This window comes from Struthio camelus, chromosome 11 (genome assembly GCF_040807025.1).
Source record: "Struthio camelus isolate bStrCam1 chromosome 11, bStrCam1.hap1, whole genome shotgun sequence".
Classification (NCBI taxonomy): domain Eukaryota; kingdom Metazoa; phylum Chordata; class Aves; order Struthioniformes; family Struthionidae; genus Struthio; species Struthio camelus.
This window is the reverse complement of record NC_090952.1, coordinates 8,724,394-8,748,200: the sequence shown is the minus strand read 5'-3', so window position 1 is coordinate 8,748,200 and position 23,807 is coordinate 8,724,394. Positions and strand designations below refer to the sequence as shown.

Here is a 23,807-nt window from a genome sequence, read left to right as displayed (position 1 = left end):
CTGGCAACGCGCGCCGGGAGGTCACTCGTGCGCCAGGAGGGCGCAGGGCTCGAAGGACACCGAGCGAGAGCGGCCAGGGACCGGGACGAGGCGAGCCCTCCATGGCGGCTCTCGCAAGGAAGCTCGGGAGGCAAGGAGGGTGGGAGTAACAGGTGTTTGCACGATCTGTCCCAAACTTTGGGAATTCGATGCGGCAGGTTACTTGGGGACGTGGGGTATCTAGCAAAGGGGAATCTTCAGTGGCGACTACAAAGCAAGGACTCGGCACAGCTCGAGGCCAAACGGCAGAGGGTTACCGGTGCCCGGCAGAGGGAATTTACTGGTAAACCGGGGCTGACAAAGCCGGGATGCACGTGGCGGGTCTCTCCTGCGGGGTACTCACCGGGGAACGCCGGTGAAGCAGCCGGCAGCGCTCACGCGGAAGGCGCAGCCGGCCAAGGCTGCTCAGCGCAGGCATCCCGGTAAGGGGCTACCGGCCAGCGAGGCGGCAGCGCTACGGCGCCCGGCCCGCAGCCGGCCGCGGCCACCGCGGGCAGCGCTCGCTGCCCCACGCCAGGGCCGGCGCCCCGGCGAGAGGCCGCGGCGGCGCCAGGCAGACGCCAGCGGCGGGGACCGGCCGGCGGCGAGCAGCAGGGCGGCCGGGCAGGTGCTGGCGGGGCCCCCGGCGGCGGGGGGCCGGGCAGGCGGCTCCGAGGCGGGACACGCGGGGCCAGGCGAGGACAGGGGCCGGGCGGCGCGGAGGCGGGTGCCGGCGGGGCGCCCGGGCCGGGGATGGGGCGGGAAGGGGGGGGGGGGACCCGCGCGCACGAGGCGCCCACGAGGGCGGCGAGCGGCGGCCGATACTCACTAGGGGTCGTTGGTGAAGCGGGGGCTCCGCGGGGGCTGGTAGCCGTACAGGTGACAGTAGAGCACATCGAAGCAGAAGCAGCACATCTCGGCCGACACCACCATCTTCCTGCAGCCGGGCCCGCCGGAGCCGGCGCCGGCGCCGGGGGAGGACAGCAGCGAGGCGGCCGGCGGCGAGAGGCCGGCGGGGCCCCCGCCGCAGCTGGGCGGCAGCGGCGGGGACAGGGCGCAGCCGGCGGCGCCCCCCGCCAGCCCGCCGAGGCCGTTGAGGCGGGGGCCGCCCGGCGGGGGCAGCGCCCCCGGCTCGCCCCCCGCCGCCGCCGCCCCGCCGCAGTGGGAGCCGCCGCCGCCGCCTCCCGGGCCGGCCGAGCCCGAGGGAGGGGAACTGGAGAGTTTCTGCTTCTTCACCCCGCAGCAACCCGCCGCCATCTTGGAGCCGTCTCCCCCCACGCAGCGCTTCCGACCCATGGCGGGGGGGCCGGCCGACCGGCCGGGGGACGTGCGGCGGCCCGCTCCGCCTCCTGCCGGGCCCGCTCCGCCTGCAAGGGGGAGGGAGGCGGTGGGAGGGGAGGAGGAATGAATGGGGAGAGGGAGGGAGAGGAAGATGGAGGAGGAAGGGGCGGGGGGGAGAGAGACAGAGAGAGCAGCGTTAGCGCCGGCCGGCGAGGGGCGCCGCGGCCGCCGCTTCCCGCCCGCCCTCCTGTCAGGGCAGCGGCCGCGGCGCCCCGCGCGCGCGGGGCAGAAATAAATAAGCGAGCGCACAAACGCGAGCCGCGCGGCGGAGGCGAAGCCCCGGAGGCGGTTAAAAACGCCCCGCTAAATAATTCAGGTGACCTGAGTTGCCTTTCGCTTGGGAAGAAAACACGGGAGGGGGAGGGGGGGGAAACAAAAACAAAAAACAAAATTAAAGAAAAGGAGGAAGGGAGGGAAGAGGAGGGAGCGAGGGCCGTGTGGCAGGCGGGGAGCCCCCGCGGCCCGACCCCGCCACCCCACGCCGGGCCGGGCCGGGCCGGGCAGTGCAGTCCCCCTGCGGCGCCCAGACGTTGAAAATTAACCTCACCAAGCTGCGGCGGGGTGGGGGGGGGTGTTTTATATTGGCCTCGCGCAGGTCTACGTCCGAATTTACACATTCCCAAGGGGCCGTAAAGTATTTTGAAAGCTGCGTGTCTTTATTCTTAGGGGAGAACGCCTCAGCCATCGTTGTTCGGCGGCCGCCCCTGGCGTGGGCTCCAGCAGCTGTTTCGCACAGCGTCGCAGCACCACGAGATCGGGGCAGGCAAGGCAGCGAAGGCCATCGCGTACAGTTAAAACGGTATCGTAAGTTTAGGGAGGCAGAAAAGCGCTCGCCAAGTTAAAACGCGGTCTGCGGAAAGTTTTCAGAGCCGCGAACTACTTAAGAGACTCAACGTTACGTCTTCTGGTGGAAGTGGTTTCTCCAGCATCCCCACGGTCTTAATATTGTCTGGATCTTGAGTCATCATAGATTTGAAGAGAAAATCACCGGTTACCAGAGCTCGAAGGCTCTTGCTAATGGGTTAAAGAGCCCTTTGGAGGGCTTCTGTCTGAACACTGGCCTAAACTGTCGATCTCGCTTTGACTGTGAATCATAGCCTGAGGTGAAACAGCTGCAGGGAAGGAGAGCAAACAGGGGAGAGAAGAATTAAGTGGTGTAAAACAGTCTTTTCCTTTTTTTAAATTCGATGTTTATGTTTGGAGCTGGCGAATACTTGGGAAGGGAACCCAGCTTCCCCTCTCTCAAATAACTTTTATGTTCCTTTCAAAACAAAGGCAAAGTTCTCCGCTTAAAGGGATTCATTTGTTTAAATCCAGTTAGCAGTGACACCTTCTGTTGCTTTGGGGAAAATAGTTTCTGCAGGTATTGAATTCTGGCTTTTTCTCATGTTTTGAACGCCCTACATTCTGTAAGACTAACACGTATAAAAATATGAAACATTTGCAAAAGCTTTTGATGTCAATCGAAATGTCAATCACTCACTCCACTGGGACAGAAGATTGTGAGGTTTCAGTACAAATTTCAGACCTAGGACTGACATTCTTGTGCAATATCAGGGCCACTGATAGTGCACAGTGGTCTCTTTTTCGATGAAATATTGCAGTGTCCCCTGAATGAAAGAGTAAGTTAAATATATTCTACACTTAATAAAAACACTTCATATTCTCCACCTCTGCAGATGTTCCTTGCTGTATTTGCTTGCAAACTTACCAGTAGTTGCGCTCCTATTTCATCTAAGCGCAATGCAATGTAATACATTCCATTTTTTTCTTCTTTAGAGATAATAGCAAATATAGTAATATAACTGTGACTTTATTGTTTACTGGAATCAGGAAGACACAATTGTGCTGTCAAATATTTTTGTCAGTATCTTGAAGTTGAAAGGACTGTAGACCCACAAAACATTTTTCCTAGTTCAATGGAAAATTTCCGTTTATATCTGAAGAAGAGTTTGTTCTTTGGGTAAGCTGGCTTCAGGAAACTGCAACATCTGTTTCATTGGCCCTTTGCTTCAGTTAATACTTGAGTTCCTTTACATTTCTTATTACAAGGAACCTGAATGTGCTCAGTTCCTTCATTTATATAGTACTTTTGTATTTTGCTAACTTTAGCAGATTTTCTCCCGCTGGCTGACGACTCCGCTGTGCCTCGTATGCAGTCAAATGTAGTGAGTGAACTCGGTATAAAAATCAAAATCTTCTAACGGTATGAGCGGAGTCTAGTCTGTTAGTGCAATTAAATCGGTTTAATTTAGGTGTGATGTAGCTGTTCTTTCTGACTCCAGCTGTTTAGCACTATTGCTTACCTCATGTTCTAAAATCACAAAGATTTTAAATTGTCACATGTTACAAGTGGGAGATAGAAATTCATTTTTTTCTTTCAAAATTACAACCCATCATTCTTGGCAAGAGCTGTTAGAGAAGTGGTGATGAGAGGAATAAAACTACTTGCGGAAAGGTATTTCTCAGTGATCCAAAGCTGCACAAAAGGATTGCTCCTCTAAAAAATCAGTTTGGCTAGCATCTGGGGAAAAGGGTGTCTTACTAGGTGTGATCTAATTCCTTTTGAATCTGAGGTAAAATTTGCACTGATTGTAGTGGGAGTCAGATTGTTCTCAAGTCGACCAAAAGATGATCTGTGTTCTGAGGATCTTGCAGTCTAACTACAAGACGAGAACAACTAGAACAAGGAAACAATGAGCCAAAATTGGACTGCATCATAAGCAGGAGTCATATAATGCTTGCTTTATTAGTACCAGTTCTTTTAATAGGCACTGTGACAGGTGAGAGATTTAAAGAGGTACTTAAAATAACATTTAGTCCGTGTTTCCATATGCATTTCTGCAGTAGTAGGGTTAGTTTAAGCAGCCCTACCTCAGCTAATTGTTCCCTTTCCTGTCCCACCCATTCTGTTGTGTTCACACAGCTGTGAGTGCAGATGTGAGGCAGAAGATCAAGCTGAAAAACAATCATTCTTTTCCCTGGATTATTTTTCAGCCAAATCAGTTCTCCGGTCTGGTTTATCAGAGGGCTACACAAAAAGATACGTTGGCATATTGGAGGGGCTATACAAAGTTGAGAATTAATAGCCTCGGGCAGCTTAAGCAGCAACGGCACAAAATGAGAAAATGCAGCCTAAAGTGACACTGAACATAGTTATGGGGAAATTGTCAGAAATTACAGAAGTGTTTGAATTTTAAATAATAGGTGATGAAGGTTATAGCCAGTCAAGGAAAGATATGAGGGACGGATAGGGTGGATAAAGGGCCTTAAGGGTGAAGGAAAGTAACAAATACTTGAGACAGTAGAGGAGTCAGAGCTAAGGAAGGAAAGAAAGGGGAAGGGAGAGCCCTCTTTTCAAAATATATCATTTTCCACTTTCTTAGAATTAAAGGAAACATTATACCACAATTTATTCTCTGGAAACCAAACTCCAAAACAGCGCACAACGTATACAGCTAGAATCTCTATGCAGTTGTTAGTTTTATTGCAGAGGATAATATTCTAGAGACGAGTCTGTACTTACAGCCCCCAAAATTCAGAGGTTAAATTCTATATTTGCATCTTCCCATCATAGTGACCTTTGCTGGATGGGTCTGCAGTAAAACTGGAAGATTTGCATGCTGAGAATTCCTTTGGTCTGAGGAGATCCCACCCACTGTGGAGACAGTCTGGACAACTCTGCCTTTGCCCTGCAGCCTCCAAGGCATTATGGGTGTAGCTGGGAAGAAAGTGGTTTTGCCTGTATTGCTTTCCCAAACTGATCTCTTAAGGCTCTTGTGAGTTTTCCTCAGTTTATTCTGCTTAGAAAGAATAGTTACCATTTTTGATACGCTCCCTAGCTCAGCTGTGCCCAGGAGAAATTAAAGGCAGCTCAGAATCTAGGCCAGAAAGTGTGCACAAAATCCAGCAAAGTTGTTGAAAGTTAACTTGCCTGTCTGAAAACAGTAATTGTTCCTACCAGTTAGAGGCCACATCCTGCTATTGTTCCATATATCAAGCTCCTATTGAAGTCTCTTCTAAATTCTGTATAAAAAGTCATCTCAGGATGTGATACCAGCCAGCAGACAAAAGGTCCTCACATGTTGTGTTACTGGAATCCTGGCCCTGTTTCATATTTTCGGCTATGATATAATTTTGCCATACTGTGAATCCAGTATGTGTTATTTTAAAATTAACATTGTTTTACAGGCGTTTTGCACTCTTGCGCAAATGTAGGGTTTGGTCCTGTTAAACCATCTGTGCACAGAACTTGCATCGCAACCCTGGGCATGGGTTTGTAAAAAGCCATATTCTAAAATGTTATAATTCACCATGATTTCATTGAGGTCAGTGGAGCTACAGTGATTTATGCTAGCTGATACATTCATAATAAGCTTTAGGACATATTTTTTTGACATGGCTGTTTGTAGTTGATCTCCTTCACAAGATGTTTTTCCACTAATGTGGAGTGATCATATGTATTAATAGCATTTCTAATTTCTAAGGAGTCCAAAGTGCCAACTTTAAAAGTTTTAAGTTAATAAGTTTAGAACAATGTGATGGTATCTGTTTATCCAATGCAGACAAACAGCCATCTCTAATGAAACCTAGCAACAATTTAATAGGAGACAGAAGTTGAGGTGTATTAGGAAAGAGTGTTATCTTTCATTTTCAAATGAATAAGTAATTTAGGAGGAGAGAATGTAATTGCTCAGATTAAAAGCTGATCAGGCACCAGGATTACATGTCCATTTGTTTCAAAGATAGCACTAGATCTTTAACAATCGCAAGTGTTCGGCACCTGACTTTACATCTTCTTTAAAAACTGTGAAGTGAAACTTATCTTAAAGTTTAGTTAATGCAAGGAGCAGAAATTTCAGAAAAAAAGGGGAATATTAACAGCATTAAATGTTTGTTAACGATGTTAATTGTTTTGCATGACAGAAATGTTACCGTGAAAGGTAGCTAAGGAGCAGAAATTTTGATCTTCCTTTTGATTTAAAATTGTATTGAGCTTTCTTTTTTAGATATTATTTAATTTTCTTGTGAAGGCCTTTAAGTTCTTCTGGCGGCTGGTTTTGCTATCTTTTTGCACATATTAACTAGACTTTGGTGTGAAGGAATTCCACGAACGTTCCTCCAATGCCCAGTTCTTAGCTTGGGTTCACGCTCCCTTGCTCTCCTATTTTACCCTGCTCAGATAGCACTGAAGCTGTCATCTCTCTATTCCTTTCAGAGAAATGAGATATACTGTTCTTTTCTCTGAAGACTGAAGAACTTTTTTCTTTAATCTTTATGAAGAGCAAAAATCAGTGAATCCTGCTTGCGCTCTACTGTTCTCACTTCTATAAAAAAAAGCTTTTAATCGTAAAATGACCAAGACCTGCTTCTACTGTTCCAGATGGGGGCTTCACTAGTCACTTTTTATTACACATCTTTAGTCATGCCTCACAAAATATTTTGGGGCTATCGTTTCAAGAGAATGTTCATTAGCTGCAGTAGACTGTTGCAGTTTATAAAAATATGCATGTCAGTCATACGTATTTCTCCTTCTACAATATTGTAACTTACTATTATTTATTGAATGTCTTTTTTTTTTTTTCCTTTTTCCCTAGTAGTGCTACTCTCCTTTATCCTCAAAATCTGAATTACTTAACCTCATATCTTCCAGTGCTTCTGATCTGTACATGTCATCCTGAATGTCATGCCAATCCTCCTTTCTGTGACTGGTTTCATAAAATCACCATTTATGTCACTTTGGTGCATTTTTCTTTCTCCAACTTCTATATGCAAAGAGAAATTGTTCCCAGTGCACTGTGTTCAAACTGGCAAATCCCAGTGTTTTCCATTAAGGTGCTCTGGTGCTATCAACCTGTAACTGCTAAAAAGCGCTAGATACATTCTTTTAAAAGAGCCTGGAGATATAAATAGTATGTTAATTAATAGCAGACGTTACCCTTTGTGGCAAAAAGCCAGCAGGGTTCCAGCAAAACCTTCCTCGTTGCAGTTGTTAACTTTCATCATTGGCAATTGTAGCAGTCATTAGTGCAGCCCCAGTTACGCTGATCCTCGAGGCCCATCAGGAGTCACCTCTCTCACCCTCACCCCCTATCTGCTTTCACTTACTGAGTCCTGCAGATTGTCCTTTTTTTGGTATGGTAGCAAAAGCCAAAGAACTCATGTTCACTACTTCCCAATGTTAACTCTTTCTTATATCCTTAAGGCTTTTAGAGGAGACTAGCAAGCTTCTGAATAAAATGGAGTATATGGGAGTTGGTAGCATTCAGTACCTCACAAAGCTGCAGCCTTGCTCATCCATGTTTTCCAACATAATATTTTTCTAGTGTACTTTCTATAGCAAAAGTCAGTTCTCCTTTCGGGCATGTATAAATCAAATTGCTCCAATAAAGTCGATCGAATTTTACCAACTGTGAAGGAATGGTGAGTCCAAAAATCTGGGACCTGCAGGCTCCCATTGTAAACTGATGAAAGATTTGTCTGTTCCTAGATCTCCTGAGTTATTCTCTGGTTTCAAGGAAAACGATATCTATACCTACACACACAAGTTCCACAAAACAAAACTGTATGTCTCCTGATTCTTCTCATCACCCACATCTGTATCCTCACTCCAGGGAACAGTCTTCAGTCTGCTCTCGGTGGTGACAAGTTTTGTTTCAGTTATTTATTGTATAAAATAACTACTTTTTGCATTCATTCTGAATGAAAAGCAGCTGTTACACATGCAGGCTTCAAAAAATGTTTCACTCAATTCTCAACATAGTAGTCTTAGCCCTCTTGTACACTCTTTCATTACTCTTACACTCTTTATGCTCTTTCATTTACTACTTCTGATATTCTTATTTTCTCATTATCTCCATAACTCCATCCCTGCTATCTGACATTGCTGCCATTAAAGGTAGACATTTTTTAGTATGCTCATTATTTAAATGAAAGGAATTTTTGAAAAATAAAGTAAATAATATTTTTCAGTTATCACATCAAATATCAAAATATCTCATCTGCCAATGAGATAATCCCGAACATGAAAAACATACTCTTCTGTTACTTCTGTGTTAAAAGAACTCCTTTCCCTGTGAATTTTGATGTCTAACTGTAAATATATTAATCAAGTTGTTCCAATTACAATTGGAGTTCTGGATTTGCTGCCATCTTCCATGACAATGCGTCTTCATAATAATTCACTCTTTTTTAGTTAGCGTTTCTAAAGAGCATTTAAAGATCGAAAGAGTCATTGTGACATAATGCAATACTTGAGGGCAATTTGCAGATGGGAGAGGGTACAGGGAAGCCTAGCACAGCACATCCAACGTAAGGAAGTATTGTCGAAATATTTCAGGGCTATCATTTCATGGGATAAGTCCTTACACCTAACAGTTGTGAGATGTAGGAAAATTTTAAAAGTAGTTTAATAAAGAAAATCCTGGATTTACCCCTCTGAAAAACAGTCACAGTCTGATTTCTCTCAGTTTTTCTATTGTGCTTATTTTCTGTTTGTTTTTGTAGGTCAAAGTCCCGTTGTCCAGTGTCATCACATTCAAATCCTACGGTGGCCTGTAAGTATCCAACCTCTAAGTTCTCTGTTACAATGGGAGAGCTGCGTAAAAACCTCATGAATACTGAAAATGTGTCTTTCGTTGAACTATCATTAGGCATTATATATAGGGCTACAGTATAATTTATTATGTAGCTTGTCTTGTGTTAAATGCATGCAGTTCAAGCATGTATATTTTGTAGTATAACACATCTGCATTTTTAAATGCTAGCTCATGACCTCATTCATTGCATTTTGAATGTAGGATTTACAGTGTACCAAATCTAATTTTAACTAATTCTAAAGGTACCCTTACTCTAAAACTAGCTCTTTGCCTGGTTAAATCAGAACTGGAAGTTATCGAAGAAAAATGTGACATTTGCCCTTTGATGAACAATTACCAAGTGTTACATGTTCAGAGTAGAAAATGGATAGCATTTTATTTTATGAGTCCACTAACTAATAGTGAATTAGAATAAAACTCCTGTGGGAACACATTTGACGTTCACATGAATAACAGATGAGTTCATTATGATCCCCTGCTTATAAAAAGAATGGCAAATGAATTCATAATTATTAGGCATTTAAAAATAACACATTCCCCCAAAAGATACGATTCTGCATTAAATACCCGGCTGCAGTTCAGCTGCAGGGCTTTGAAGAACCTGAAATTAAATGGTAGCACAGCATATAGCTGAAATTGAATGGCAGACTGATGATTTGGTCATTTGCCACATTTTTTAACTGCTTGCTAACCAAAGTAATGAAGACTCATACTCTGTTTAATGTGTTTGAATTAATTCTGGGATTTATAGATAGGTTTTGCTTCCGCAGTAGAGAATATGGATTAGATGTAGGGTGCATGAAAGGATTATGCTAGGGATGTGTATGAAGAGGTGGAGTACAGTGCATATGGCGACTGTCCTGTTCTCATATCTTAAGCGCCTATGGGCATCTCATTGGAAATATGTATTAGACTTACATTTTGTAGGGCTTTTTTGTTCATGGATATCTGGTAGTAGATATGATGAATACCATTCAGGACAGTTATTTTGCTAGAAGTGACATTCTCAGATACTTGCCAAGCCATCACATTAGCATATTGCTGACAGCCTGGCAGGAGACCAGGCTCTCAGCCCTGTAGTAACCTCTGCCCGGTAGTAACACTAAGAGCCGGAGGGTCCGGAAAGGTTAGCTTGTCTGCCAGACAGAGAGAGAAGTAAGAGAGGCTGAGAGCCAGAGTTCAGAGGGCAACACAGAGCACTTGCAGAAGAGGAGGAGGAGGAGGAAAGGAAAATGCCATTCTTTGAATTACCTGCACCAAGGACGTAAACAGAAAAGGGATCAGAAGTAGATCAAATTAAGGTTGTTCTAAGTAGTGCCAATCCCCAAAGATATGCAGAATTCTCATCTCCTCAAACCTTGATAGCCTCAGGTCTTGATAGCCTTTGTGGAGTAGAGTGAAGGAGCTTTGAGTTTGCTGTATGAATTCTGATCCCAAGTAGAGCCCTTTTTGGTTTTCCAGGGAATGGAGAAATATAATGCCCTAGGGAACTTAAGTGTTCCTCTTCCCAGTGTAGAAGTAAGGACATGTGTGAAATACCTCATCTGCATATAGATTTTAAAGTCACACTCCCACCATGTTTTCCCAAGCTCTCTTCTGCCTAGCGGCAACCCTGCCCCTAACAGAGCTATGTTGCTACGAACTGTGTTGTTATGCTAACATTAGAAGGGAAAGCAGCTATGTCAGATGTGATCATAATTTTATTTCACTCAGAGGCCTGAAGTTGCAGTCCATCATGAGGAGGACTACCTGACTGACCTAGGCTATGTGCTTGAGGAAAAAGGGCTGTGAAAACAAAAATTGCAGGGTAGGGAAGAAGAATAGAGGGAAGGGTCTCGAGGACGTGGAGGGTGGGGGCTCTGTTGTAATGCAATCATGAAAGGGTCGCAAAGACTGAAAGTATATTAATTAAAACAGAATCATGTGACCTAATAGTTCACTTTTCTTGTCCTTCTTGCATAATTATCACTATTAGAGACAAAAAAATATCAGAAAAGCTGCTTGCGTTATACAAATTTTTTGGAATTATTTGAGAAACTGTTTTATGAAGATGGATAAAACACTTCTTTCTGCTTTGGAACAGAATTACCAGATGAGCTTTAAAAGCTGCATAGCAGCCAGTGGAAGAATACGATTTATACATTGCTGAATTACATTACCTTTAATTTTAAAATCATATTGGCACTACATGAGTCAACCCTTAGCTGTATCTGGATGTCTTGAGCTGGATGTGTGTCCAGACAGCTAGGGCTGACCTGGTTATTTAGAGGAACGTGAAAATCCCCAAACCTAAATCCAAGAGATAAAAGCTAAGTGTGCATCAGGGAAACCATCTCCTTCCTGAATCCTGTGGATTACTGGCTGAAGTGTGTGGTTTGATTACAATTATTGCCTTAATGCAGAGTTCCAAGTCTTATAGGTCCCATGAGGACAATGCAGGAAACCTGTTCTACCTACGATGTGTGAAGTGAGCAGTAAGAACTGTTGTATTCATACATTCACAGATTCCAAGACCAAAAAATAACAATGATCATCCATGCTTTCTACCCTACATACACAAAGACTTTTTCCTAAAAGATAAAGTTTGGGGTTTTTTTGGCCAAACTGATCTATTATGAATGCATTTCTTGTGCAACAATTAATGTTTCTGTTTAAAAACATTTAACATCTGTTGATTTGTTTAGATGGCATTTAATATTGCAATGTATTTATGATGGTCAATGCTTAAATATTTGAGGTAATCATTATTATAAGTGAATTGAGAAACTGTGATAGCTCTCCAGCGGATGTCAGTGGAATGTTCTTCTTACCTCTGAAAATCTGGCCAGCATAATCTCATTCTAACCACTTATAAATAGCCATCTCTGAGAAGAAAGGATGATGTTTCATAAAAGATTTACTTTGGTTTTTAAAGAAAACAGGTAGTGTTGCGAGGGAATTTGAATAATTTATATTAAAATCTTGGCTTTAGAGTGTGCTCACAATAAGGCAAGTCTCAATCTGAATCACCTCAATTTGCAATATGTTATCTTGCAGCATATAGCAAAACATATTTGTTCTAGAGCTTATGAAACAGTAATTATAGTAAGTAAAGGCAATTGGCAGAAATTGAAATACTAATAATACACTGCATTTCAAACATTTGTTTAGAGTGACCTCAGCCTGTTATTTTGCTGCTAGAGAACAAACCTCTCTCAAATTGCGTTTGTCTACCACTGAAATGCTTCTATAGTATACACTACCCAATTTAGGGCTAATTGCTAATAATTCATTCACCAGAAGGTTTGCTATTATCAGCTTTGTTTATGTAAAATGGGGATTAAAAAATAGTTCTGTTTCTTGCAAACTGCTGTGCAAATTTCGTCCGTTCTTATTAGATGTTAATTCCTCATTATTTCCTAGGAATGATAGGTGATTCCTCTCATTACAAGAAAAACATCTAGGCAAATATAATATTGAACTCAAAGAAAATTTTGGATTTTTGTAGGCAGAAAACTGTTTTATTCTTTCTGTTCTACTTACGAGTATTGATGCCATCAAAAATTCATACCAAGAAAGGAATAAAGCTTGTGAGTGTAGTATGTATTTTCCACATATTTAGAAGGAAATATGTATAGAAATATTTTTTTATTTATTTATATACTTTTTTTTTTTACTTTTGTGTCACCCCGTCTTGTGATCTAGTGCTCTTTGCTGCTCTGATTCAAAATGTCAAGGACTCTGATAGGTTCACTAGGAAAACGTCTATATCTACTGCATTTCTTCACTTGTATTACATAATGTAAAATCACATCTTAGCTCTTGTGATGATTTGCTCTCTGAAATTTCCAAGAGATTGAAGCATATCAGTTGCTGTAAGAGCTATTCCTTTTAGTTACTATTTTGATAATTACCTTTTTCATGACTTATCTCACTGATTCTTGATTGTATTTGTTTTAGAGGATGGAGTTATTTTCAAAATAGTATTCTTACTTAGAAAACTAAAAAAGAAAAAGCTCTTCAGCATAAAGTTCAATCTGCTTGATGGCCTCTGGATGTAAATCCTTCCTTTTCAAGGGTCTTGACTCTTCTCAGCTCCAGGAAACTCACAGTATGCTACTTGTAGGCAATGGGCAAGATGAGGAGAGCAAGTTAACTCCCTACCCTCTGTAATTTAGGAACCATATTCACAAAATGATTAAAATTCAGATATATACATTATTACATATATTAACATACAAATATATTTAGATTTAATTTTGATTTATGAGCTTACACATCACTGCTTATTTGCCAGTGGGTACAGGAAGATGTGGTTTTATGCTAGTCCACAAAGAATTTATTCTTGTTCTCAAGAATAAGGGGACACTGAAGAGGATTTTAATATCCAAATAATTTATTTATTTTAGTACCTTGCTTGGAAACCTTTTACTGTATATTATTTTTTCATTCTAGCAGCTGTCTGCTGATTTTCCTTCTCTGACAATGAAAATGAAATACAGAGGTTTGATTTATTAGCTCATGTTCTTTGAAGCAACCGAATACATGCTTTTACCTATTAAGAACTCAATGCCTACATTGTCTTTTTAAAAGGAAAAGTCATTAAGGAAGTTAGTATTTTTCTTCCAGAGGTAATTTCATCTTTCCCCCTACCCCCTCCGTTGTTATTCTGCAGGGCTAATTGGTTAGGGTTTGATGCAAAGTTTCCCACTGGGGGCAGCGGGCTTTGGGTTGAGGCCTCAGAGATGGAAGACTGGATTCTTCCCTGTGTCTGAACCAGCCCAAAATGGACAGAGAAAGATCCCAGGTAGTCATAGTGAACTATCCTGGTCCCCAAACAAATGAGAGATGTTTAATGTCAGTATGCAAGTGAGGAACAGGACATGGGATTCTGCCATAATCACCTCTTTTTTTTGGTGATTGTTGTGCTGGGATGAATGTGGTGTGGCAGATGCAGGATGCTAATCTGACAGTCTTCATCCTCTGCAGAATTTCTCCACTGGCAGTTTGCTCCTTGATACTGCCCGAGTGGTGCAAGCTGGGTAGATGTAGCGGCTAGCTGCATCTCTGCTCAGCAGGGTATGTAATGATGTATACATCCCCTGGGTGGCTGGCCTGGGACACCTTCCCGTCCTGGCAGAGCTGCGCGGAGGGCAGAGCTCCACCAGCTGGTCACATCCCTTTAGTTTCCAACACTGTCCTAGTCCGGGACGGAACAGAGCTGCCTGTCTGTGCCTATGCAGACTTTGCTGCATAGCTTCTGGTTGACTGGAGAGATAAAAATAATCCCTGACATAAATCAACTTCGTTCTGCCTCAGGGCATAATTTAAATACTTTCTCCTGGGTGCTTTTCTGTCTTTAGAGAAGCAGCAAGTTCACTTTCTAGCCTTGACTCTCTAATTCTAGAAGATATTTAATGAGGGACTGCCACACTGAGGGTAGAGCTACTACTGCAAAAGGATACAAGCAGTATTAACTAGGAATGCGGGAAGCAAAAAGGTGTTATTTGAAAGTCTCTTGAATGTTTCCTTTTTTGAGACTTAGGGCCAAAATGTTGCTTGAACTTATGAATAGAACTGGACAAAAATTTTCAGTGATTGCTAAATTCCTAGAGTAACCGAGTTCTGAAAGGAGTGAGACTCTTTTTGATGTGAGATTGAACGAGACAAATAGTTTCAGGAGAAACAATAGGAAAATTATGAAAACGTTTTTTCAATTTTTAAAGAAAGTATTTTAGCTTTCTTAAAATGAAACTTCATTTTTTGAAATTGAAATGTTATTTTCCGCTTCAAAATCAATCTAAATTAAAAAGAATGTAAAATACTTTAAAAATTATTAAATGTTTTTCATTTTGTAAAAAGGAAAAAATTCTATGTGAGATCTATGTGGGATATATGAGAACTGAGCTTTCTGCTTGCTATTGTGTGAATTTTTGGTTTGATGATTTAACTGAAGAAGATGTCTTTTGCTAAGCTTTATTTATGAAACCTCTGTGAGACATTTCCTGATAATTCAGGTGACTTATATGACATTTGCTTACACCTGCCTGAGTGTAAGGATATAATTCCTCTCTTCTGCCCTGTGCATTCTTGCAGTACTAGTCCTTGAGCCTTGCTGCATACTCTGCCTATGTTCTGCTCCTGTCCTTTGGGGTGAAAATGTAGTCTGCAAGGACTTGTGATTTCAGTAAGCAACACATGAAAAGAGGGATCTATCAGCTCTGATGTGACTGCAGGATAATTCCTACAGTATCATTAGCTCAGTATATGCCGAGTAAATGAGACCTCGTTGGTCACACATCTTTTCCTTATACTTTGTGCTGCTGTTCTTCTGTTTCTTGTTCCTTGTCAGCCACTAGCTTAGATATTTCAAATGAGTAAGATGCTTAAAATTTTCATGTAAAGTTACTGAGCAGGAGGGCAGAGCTTGGGATGCCCAGCCAGACACTCTTGGCTGATCTGGGCAATTCAAAGGCTAAATATTCAGCTCCGAGGTTCCTCTCTCGTTATGCTATATTGTTTGACTTGGAATGAGCCTCATGGATTTCAGGAGTTTTGCCCAGCCACCGTTGTCACCGCAGCACCATGGACATTAGGAAGTACAGAAAGCTGATAAAGTTTCCAAGAAAGGCTTAGCAGACCTTTCTGAAGGGAAGTAGATAGTGAATGAAATTAAGTGCTGCATGTCTCCATTCAGAACAACACCCCTGAACATGTGTCTGACTACAAATTTCTCTGTTGTTCCATTGATTCCTATCTACTCATGTGGTGGTTGTTTTTTTCTTGGATATTTTTTAAGGAAGAACAGTCAATGTGCTTGGTCTAGTAGCTAAAAACCTTCACTAGGGTGAGGACGCTATGGGCAATGAAAAGACATCATGGAGAGCTAACCTCTGTAATCAAAAAAGCTAATGAGTTTGCAACCAGAAGAGGGAAAAATGAGGAAAATGAGAGAGGAAGGGAGTGCTGTCAGTGCAGTTTTACAGATGGAGAAGGGGGCAAGCCCTGATTCAGCAAAGTACAGAGGCAGAACCTAATTGTTAGCATTTCCAAATGTGTACATTTCAACATATTCTATTTGATATTGGCAGTGCTTCATGCCTACACATTTCTAATTTTAACTGTTCTGATTTTTTTACAATCAAAAAGAGGGGCTTTTATAGGTTCTCTTCAAATCGGAGTTCTTAAATATAGAAGAGCATCTAGATTCTCAGCACAACAGCAGATTTTCAGTTTGTGCATAGGTTTTTTTTTTTTTTTGCAAATTTTGCATGCAATTGTTCAACTGCACACATCCAGCACAGAGAGAAACAGAGAGGGACAGATTTACATATGTTGACTGATGTGTTAGCTTTTCAGTACAACATAACGGGGTTATTGTATTGCATCAAAGCAAGAGTCTTAGCCTGCAAGGGACATTTCATTAAAATTGAAGTGGAAAGGCAATGCTAGTATAATGGATCTTAAAATTGGCTGGACTGTTTCTGGGTGTCTGTGTTTTTCAGTGTTCATATCAAAATCCCTGTACCCCATGTGAACAGAGTAATGAGGTGAGACCTTTTCTTAGTAACATAACCTTTAAGACAAGTTATAGCAATCAAGCAAGAAATCAGAAAAATGGTACATTTGTGCTGCTTGACTTTGTCCAATGTTATGATAGCAGTTTGAATTTAATGAATACCAAGTACGAAGAGGTATAATCCTCACATATGCCTTGACACACTCTAGTGGCAAAAACTTGCAGTGCCATCTAGGCAGTGGAGACTAGTCAATTCATTTTCTTTTTGGCATGAGTAGTTACAGTGGAATGAAAATTTAGTTCATCATTAATGAAAGTAACCTAGCAGTTCAGAAACTACTGTTCAAGCCCTGAGCTTTTATTTATTTTTCTGTTTTTAGTAGAATAGAATGGAGTATTAGGGATTTCACTTGTTGGATGTTTGTACACATGCTGTCCTGACTGAGTCATTGAAGTGCAGCCACAATATGCATGCGATATATCAAAACCAGGAAAAAACCTCATCTTTTAACCAACCATCATTAAATAATAAACCAATAACCACATCAAAAAATGTATTTATAGCCAAACTCTAAAACAGTGGTTTTTGCTTGTTGTACTAGTCATAAATGATTCACTGTGCTGTCTTCCGAGAAGACATAATGGACCACTTTGCTCCTTCAGTTCTCTCTTCAATTTTCCCTTCACAGAACTACTCTGTGGTAAAATCCCTCAGATGGTACAAGAAAGTATCTAGATACATGCTGTGTCACCACAGCAATTATAACCACAGCCCTACCTACGGTGAAGTGTTTTCTCTGGGACGAAGAACTTTCTGTTGTGATAGTTTTGGTTTGGCTGAGGGCTGCTACTGAATCCTCTAGTCTCATTGCTGTTACAGTTTAAAGGAGTTGCACTAGGATGGAGTATCTTTCTGTATTTTACTACAGTTTGCACACTAGCATGACTAAAATATTTTGCATAGCATACTTCAAAATTCCCCCCCTCAGGAAACTCTGCTATTTTGAAACTTGTGCTTGGTTGCAATCACAATGGAAACAAAATCCTGTTTCCTACAATTTCATGCCAACTGAATGTCTGAATTTATTATTGTTTCTTATGTGAACCAAGCAGATTACATGCATCTAGGACTCTGTCCGTTCTTTCCTTTTTTTGCTACCTTCTATTTCTAGAATCCTCCCAGTCTTTTCTCAGCCCAGCATGGTAAGCGCTCTGCGTGTGACCCTGTGTATTACTTGGGATCGTGGTGAGTGTCTCTGTGAACCCACAGTTCCCATTATATTTCATCTTGTTTTTGCTAAGGATTTGTACCTTTCCCGCCTGACACTGAGTAGTGCTATCAAATTGTTGGACTTTATTTTGCTCAGCCAATAAGAAACTGTGGAATCTTGCTTTCTCGTTATCTGGATATAAAAGAGTCAGCGAGATAGTTTAGACTTGCTCTTGCTGCTCTGCCTCTGAGGCTTTTTTGTTTTATTCTTTTAAAGAACTTTTCAGTTTATATGGTCAAGTTACTCCAAAACCAGTAAATCTAAAAATTCTGCCTAAATGCAAATACTTACATAAAAATGTACTTTTTACCCCAGACACTAGAGATGCTTGCTTTGGTTTCAGGAATGAAGGTTTCAGGTTTTAGGCTGGTATAACTCAATTATTAGAAAGATAGTTACCCAAAATTAGAATTGGTGTAAATAACTAAAGCTTCTCCTGAAGTCAATGGGAATACTGCCAGTTTACACTGGAAATGAATTAGACCTTGGTGTTTCTGCATCCTCATTTGAACTGCCTTCCTGAAATAGCATTGTCAGACTAGATGTATCATAACATTTATAGCTATGTCATAATAATTATGTCATTATTGGTGATTAGATCAGCTTTAGAGTTTTCTTTCCTTTTCTTATTGCCCAGTTCCAAGAGGAAGCAGGCTGTAAGTTACATTGGAGCTCTGAATTTTTTTCTTGAGTGAATAAGACACAACCCCAGGCATCTGTTATACATTCATATATATCTAACATGCAGCCCTATTTAGATGATGTACTATTTTTTTCTCACTGTTCTGTAGTGACATAATTAGAAATGGAGGGCCATTTACCATTCCCTGAGAGTTGTGCTGTCTGAAGATCTGTGCTCCAGGTTGGCGTAGCCTAGAGGGCCTAGATTTGGGGAACAACTCACTGCTTAATTAGTTAAGGCAAAACTGTTCAGCATATGTCTCATATGCCCCAGGGGAGTAAATATTTACATTACATTACTGTCTGTACAGTTTTGATCTAGACCCTAATCCAGGCAAAGAATAAACTGATTCATAGATAAGAAAAAGACGAATGAGTGAGCACCCAAAGAATATCACCTTGACAAGGTTCAGTCTATCGTATCCTTTGAGGCATCAGTAGTTAGCCTAATGTCTGGGTTTTGTGCAGCTGCAGCATGGAGATTGTCTCCTGGCACTGAACTATTAAACTTCTGATTATTTGTGTGCTTGCTTTACCCATCTTTGCATTTTAAACTTATGTCAGATGACCCTATTTTTGCATCTACTTCAGGCTTACATTAAAAATAAATGAGCATTTGAGTATTGCATGTAAATGTCTTAAAAGTCCCCTGAGGGGATTTCCTGAAGGGGAGGGGAACCTTCTGTCTTTAAAGATAGAGAGAATCAGACTCACAGCAGAGAAGTTACAGTCTAAAGAAGGATAGGAAAATGCTTTGAATAATTTTAATGGAAAACAGGAAGAAATAAAACTAAGAATATAACTAACTATGCTGCCTTTTGGCGAATCATCTCAGTTGCACTAAGACAGAGTTCTTCAGGGTTTATGTCCTCAGATGCAGTGTCAAGTGGATACGACTGCCCTGTGCTCAGAGCCAGTTTGTTTCCCAAAGTGATGTAGCTTTTTTCAATGCCAAGTTAATAACTGAGACGGGTTGAGAGTTTCTTTCATTCTGGTATGCCCATGTCATACTTCACAGTGTGGATTTTACTAACCGTTTTATCCGTTATTTCTTCACAAGGTGGGAATTTACAGCTTCCTTCTTTCTTCCCTTTTCCCTGGACAGTGAAGAGCTTTCTTAAAAGGTATTTGGGACTGTGAGACCTCAAGCTCTGTTATGTGGCTATGGTTCCATTCTTTTATTTCAAGTTACTAATCTTATGAGGCTTGACTTGGACATTTTAGATAGTTCTTGCTTCTGTTTAAACAGTTTATTGGCCTTGACAAAAAAGTAAAGTGCATGTTAAAATTCAGTAAATAAATTGTAAAAGTTCACAGGGATTGTGAGGGAAGACAGTGTATTGCAATCTCAAACTGAAGCAGCTCATCTGTTTTCCCTATGACTCAGTAAAGTCACTAGATAGAAAAACACATTATGCAGATGGAGAACCGGAGACAGAGGTTATATGATGCCCAGGGCCATTCAATGAGTCAAGCTGAGCCGGGCTGAAATTCCCATTTTAGTGTGCCTATTAATATTACCAGCACAGTCAAACTCCATGGAAGAACTAAATTTGGGTGTTATGTGATATCAGTATGCTCTGCAGGGCTGAAACATTATTTGTTTTCATCTGACTCCATGGTTTTCATCTGACTAAGATGGTTAAATTATTAGGTGTTTCTATGATTAGGTCACCATCATAGTTGAAGGTCTTACCATGCTGAATAGTAATAATCTCTCTTCTCTTTCCCAGTTGAGGCCTTTTCTTTACAAACACAAAAATGTTTCGTTCGAACCTTGTCATATTTTAACTTGGTAACAGTTAATATTTACATTTAATAGACTGTTGCTGCATTGAAATACTATAGTCTTGGAATTTGTGTACTTTCATCTGGCTGTAGAATTCCTTTAGGCATTATGGGGAAATGGTAGGGGAAGTGGTATTACCAAATGAAGATGGCTGGAGTTAGGATCGTCTATATTTTATTACTGTCAGTGACTCACTCTGCTGTGAGTCTGCTTGAAATTTCAAGCGTGAACACCATTTTTATATGCCTTTACTAATGTGTTCCCCTTCTTACGGTTGCTGGCTTGATCACTGTATGTATTAAAACCAAAGTTAGTCAAGATTAGAGAAATATCCATGTCTCTGTAGTTACTACCCGCATTATAAAACTGTAATCTGGATCCGCTAGAGCTGACAAACGAAAGATCGCCAGAGAGGTTTGATGGGGAAGGTTAAGGAGTCTATTTCAGCTGTGTTGAAGTTGAGCCAATGGTTAGAAATCCAGAGGGCAATATCAGAGAGTGTATCTATCTGTCCTGCAGACTGCAAAGCTTTGTCACTGGAATTCATGAAAGTTTAGTGACAATAGTTTATTTTCACAAGTAGTTTTAAGGAAAATTATTTTTCAAGCAATTCAGCTAAATTACTCTTTCTATAGGCAGCATTTGAAAGTGTTCAACTTCTCTGTATTTTTTTTTTCTTGGCAACAAATTAGATTTCCTAAATGCCAGAGATCTAAATTTAAACAAATTTATTTCCTTTCAGCACAGTTAAAGTAATATTACCCAGTGACTGCAGATGAGCTTTTTCTTGTAGCTATTGTTTTATTTAGCCTCACACCTGCCATCTTTAAATGGATCTCTTTGATATATTATACTCCCTATTACTACTGTAGAAACTAATTGTCTTATCTCAAGATAATTTAAATACTTGAATATTGTGGAATTTGCAGTGACTGCTTCCAGTTTTAGGGATGGAACTTCAGTCATACATTTTGCTAGGGTATCTCGGAAGAGTGAATTTGAAAAGAACAGCCATCCGTTTCTAAAAGGTTAACTGCAACAGAAATCTTGATTTCTGTTAAAGGCTGCTCAGGACCTTCTCTTCATCATTATCACAGCCTGCGAAAGGACCTTTGAAATACATAAGTCAAATACACTATAATCTGTATGGCAGTTGTAGTATCTGCATAACAGCTGAGTTAGGATATTCTGTTGTTGAGAGACATTTAAGCCTCGGTGCTTAAGCTGTGTTGCTTTGGCATTGAACAGGCAAATCAGTCCAGATCTGTATTGTAGTCTCTGTGTCTCATCCATATGGCATTCACTTTAATCTGGTTTTGGGGAAAAAGAAGAAAGGGCGTTCTGCTCTCAGTCTCCCTCTCTCCCCTCGGTCAGAGTGGTTGTTGGTCTAGCAGGTCAATTTGTTTTTTGAGCAAAAGAGGAAAATCTTAACATGAAACTAAAAGTAACTTTTGGTATTTGTTTACAGAAACACTCTGATCTAAGCACTTAACGCTCTAATCTGTGCAGCTTCATAACAGATTCTTTAGATTCTTCAGAATATCAACAAAAAACCAATTTGCTCCATTCACTCTTCTCTTACCCAACATGCTAGTTTCATTCGCGTGTCATAATATGGCCTCTTTTAGTGGCATCACATCAGTATTACCTTAGACTTTGTCCAGAAATACAAGTGATGTCGAAAGAAGCAATATCTGCTGGAGTAAATTATAGCATCTTTTTATTCATCCGTGGATGACACCCAGGAATTGATTCTTACCTTATTTATATTAGCATGAATCAAGGGTATCAAAAAAGCCTAGAAAGCAGTCCTAGTGTGGCAGCAGCTTGTATAAGCATTTAGTGCTTTTGGTAATTGATCATGCTCTGCCTTGAAAAAAAGAGAGTTAGGATTGTTGCTCCCACCGCACTGCTTCAATGTGTTCTTCTAACTCCAATCCTTATGTCAGATTTATGTCTATTTGTTATTATGTCAGCATTGTTAGACATCTTAAATAATCTCCCTGCTGGTATCTTTACCAACAGCGCTCATATTCCTTGCTCATTTTTGCCATACATATTCACTTTTCCAGAACATAGATGACAAGAACTATGTAATATTCCAAATAAGGGCTCACTCATACCTTGTAGGATGTCATCAGTGCTAGCGTGTCTCTGGTAGCTTTATCTTTTGTCATACACTGTAATGTGGATCTGAATTTTTCTCAGCCGTATCACATGGGAGATGTTGGGAGCAAAACTGTGCTTTGCCCATCACACTTTGTCTTTCCATGCTCCTGCCAGGATGTTCTGTTTCATCTCCCTCCCCGCATCTTACGTGGCCGCCTGTCCCTCCCACCCTGCTAGCCAGGCCCAATAGCCCCTCTCTCATCCTTGCCTCATCCTTGTCAAGTAGCCCTTGCTACCTCCCTGTGCTTCTCTAACCATTACATAGAGAAAGAGGCCGAAGTTGGGGCCAGAGCCAGAAGCAGGCCGAGGCCTAGTCCTGCAGTGGGATGAGGTGGGAAGAAATGGAGATGGGAGGATCAGAGAGAGGAACTGATCTGCAGAGCATCTTTATGCTCCTCCTGCCACCTGGGAAGAGGAGCCTGGGTCTGCTGGTGCTGTGAGGGTCTTTAGCTGGAGCAGTAGCTGTTGTCACATGTGGCCTCACCTGCTCCTCACTAGCAGCAGCAGAAGCCAATAGTTGGGAAAGGAAAAGACAAACCTGACCTGTTCAGACTAGCCAAGCTAGTCTGCATCTCCTTTCTACTCATCTCACTTCTATTACTCCATGATCTTCCTCCTCTAAACTGATGCTGCCTCCCAACATCTCAGCTGCAAAATTTGTCAGCATATTCCTGTTTTTTGTTGCAGAACATCTCTCTATGAAAGTATTTAACAAAATTCAGTCCCAGTCCTTGAAGAACTGTTGTACTATTCACCTGCTGCTGAAGATTCCTCTTTCAACCTAATCCCACAAATGGAGTTAGTAGAATTAGCCTGGTGCAAAGTGACAGCCGGGAAAAATAAAACTGTTCCTCCAATTTTAATGAAGGACTCAGCCATATGATCAGGTTATCACCATGTAGTAAGTTACCACATGCCAGTGGAGCCACTGAGAGTATAGGCTCTCTTGGTCTAACCATCTGGGGAGTAATGCAAGAGCAATTAAACCTCTTTTCATTGAATTTTAAGCTAAAATTGAAAAACATAAACTTAAAAACAGGTAAAAAGAATAAAACCGGCCAATTACCATGGCTGTGCTGATGCACAGTTAACTAATTTACTTTAACTTTGTGATGTGTCTGAGGATGTCATTAAAATGGGAGGGACCCTTTTTACATTGGTACTCCCAAGAGTATTTCTTTTCCAGGATCGTTCAAGTGAAGGAATAAATATGCATTTGACGCGTGTTCTGACTCTAGAACGACCTCTGTTGTAAATCAGCATGGGTTCCATTTTATCCAGTGCCCTTATTGACATCCATTAGCTCTTTGTATCTAGACGTTTTTAGGCAAGGACCATCAGGAAAAATTTGTAGAGTGCCTGGCATAAGAGACGCCTGATCCTAGCATCATAGTTGCTGCTGAATTATAAATTAGTTTGCTATGAAGTCAGTTAGTCTTTAA

At 41.4% G+C, this 23,807-nt stretch overlaps 2 protein-coding genes across 3 annotated transcripts in view; one reads left to right on the top strand and one right to left on the bottom strand.

Moving 5' to 3' along the window:
- AMMECR1 (AMMECR nuclear protein 1) overlaps positions 1 to 23,807 on the bottom strand; it is a 106,754-nt gene that overhangs the window by 79,804 nt on the left and 3,143 nt on the right. Inside the window, exon 2 of one of the 2 annotated variants that reach the window (XM_068956941.1) lies at positions 848 to 1,385. In XM_068956941.1, coding sequence (XP_068813042.1) covers positions 848 to 1,385 — 538 coding nt within the window. Of the gene's footprint in view, positions 1 to 847; positions 1,386 to 23,807 lie in introns of those variants that run through there. The other variant, XM_068956942.1, reaches the window with a different exon arrangement.
- The window catches only part of PAK3 (p21 (RAC1) activated kinase 3), a 273,715-nt gene continuing 258,773 nt past the window's right edge, over positions 8,866 to 23,807 (top strand). Inside the window, exon 1 of the mRNA XM_068956931.1 lies at positions 8,866 to 8,915. The gene's annotated coding sequence lies outside the window, so the exon portion shown is untranslated. The remainder of the gene's footprint in view (positions 8,916 to 23,807) is intronic.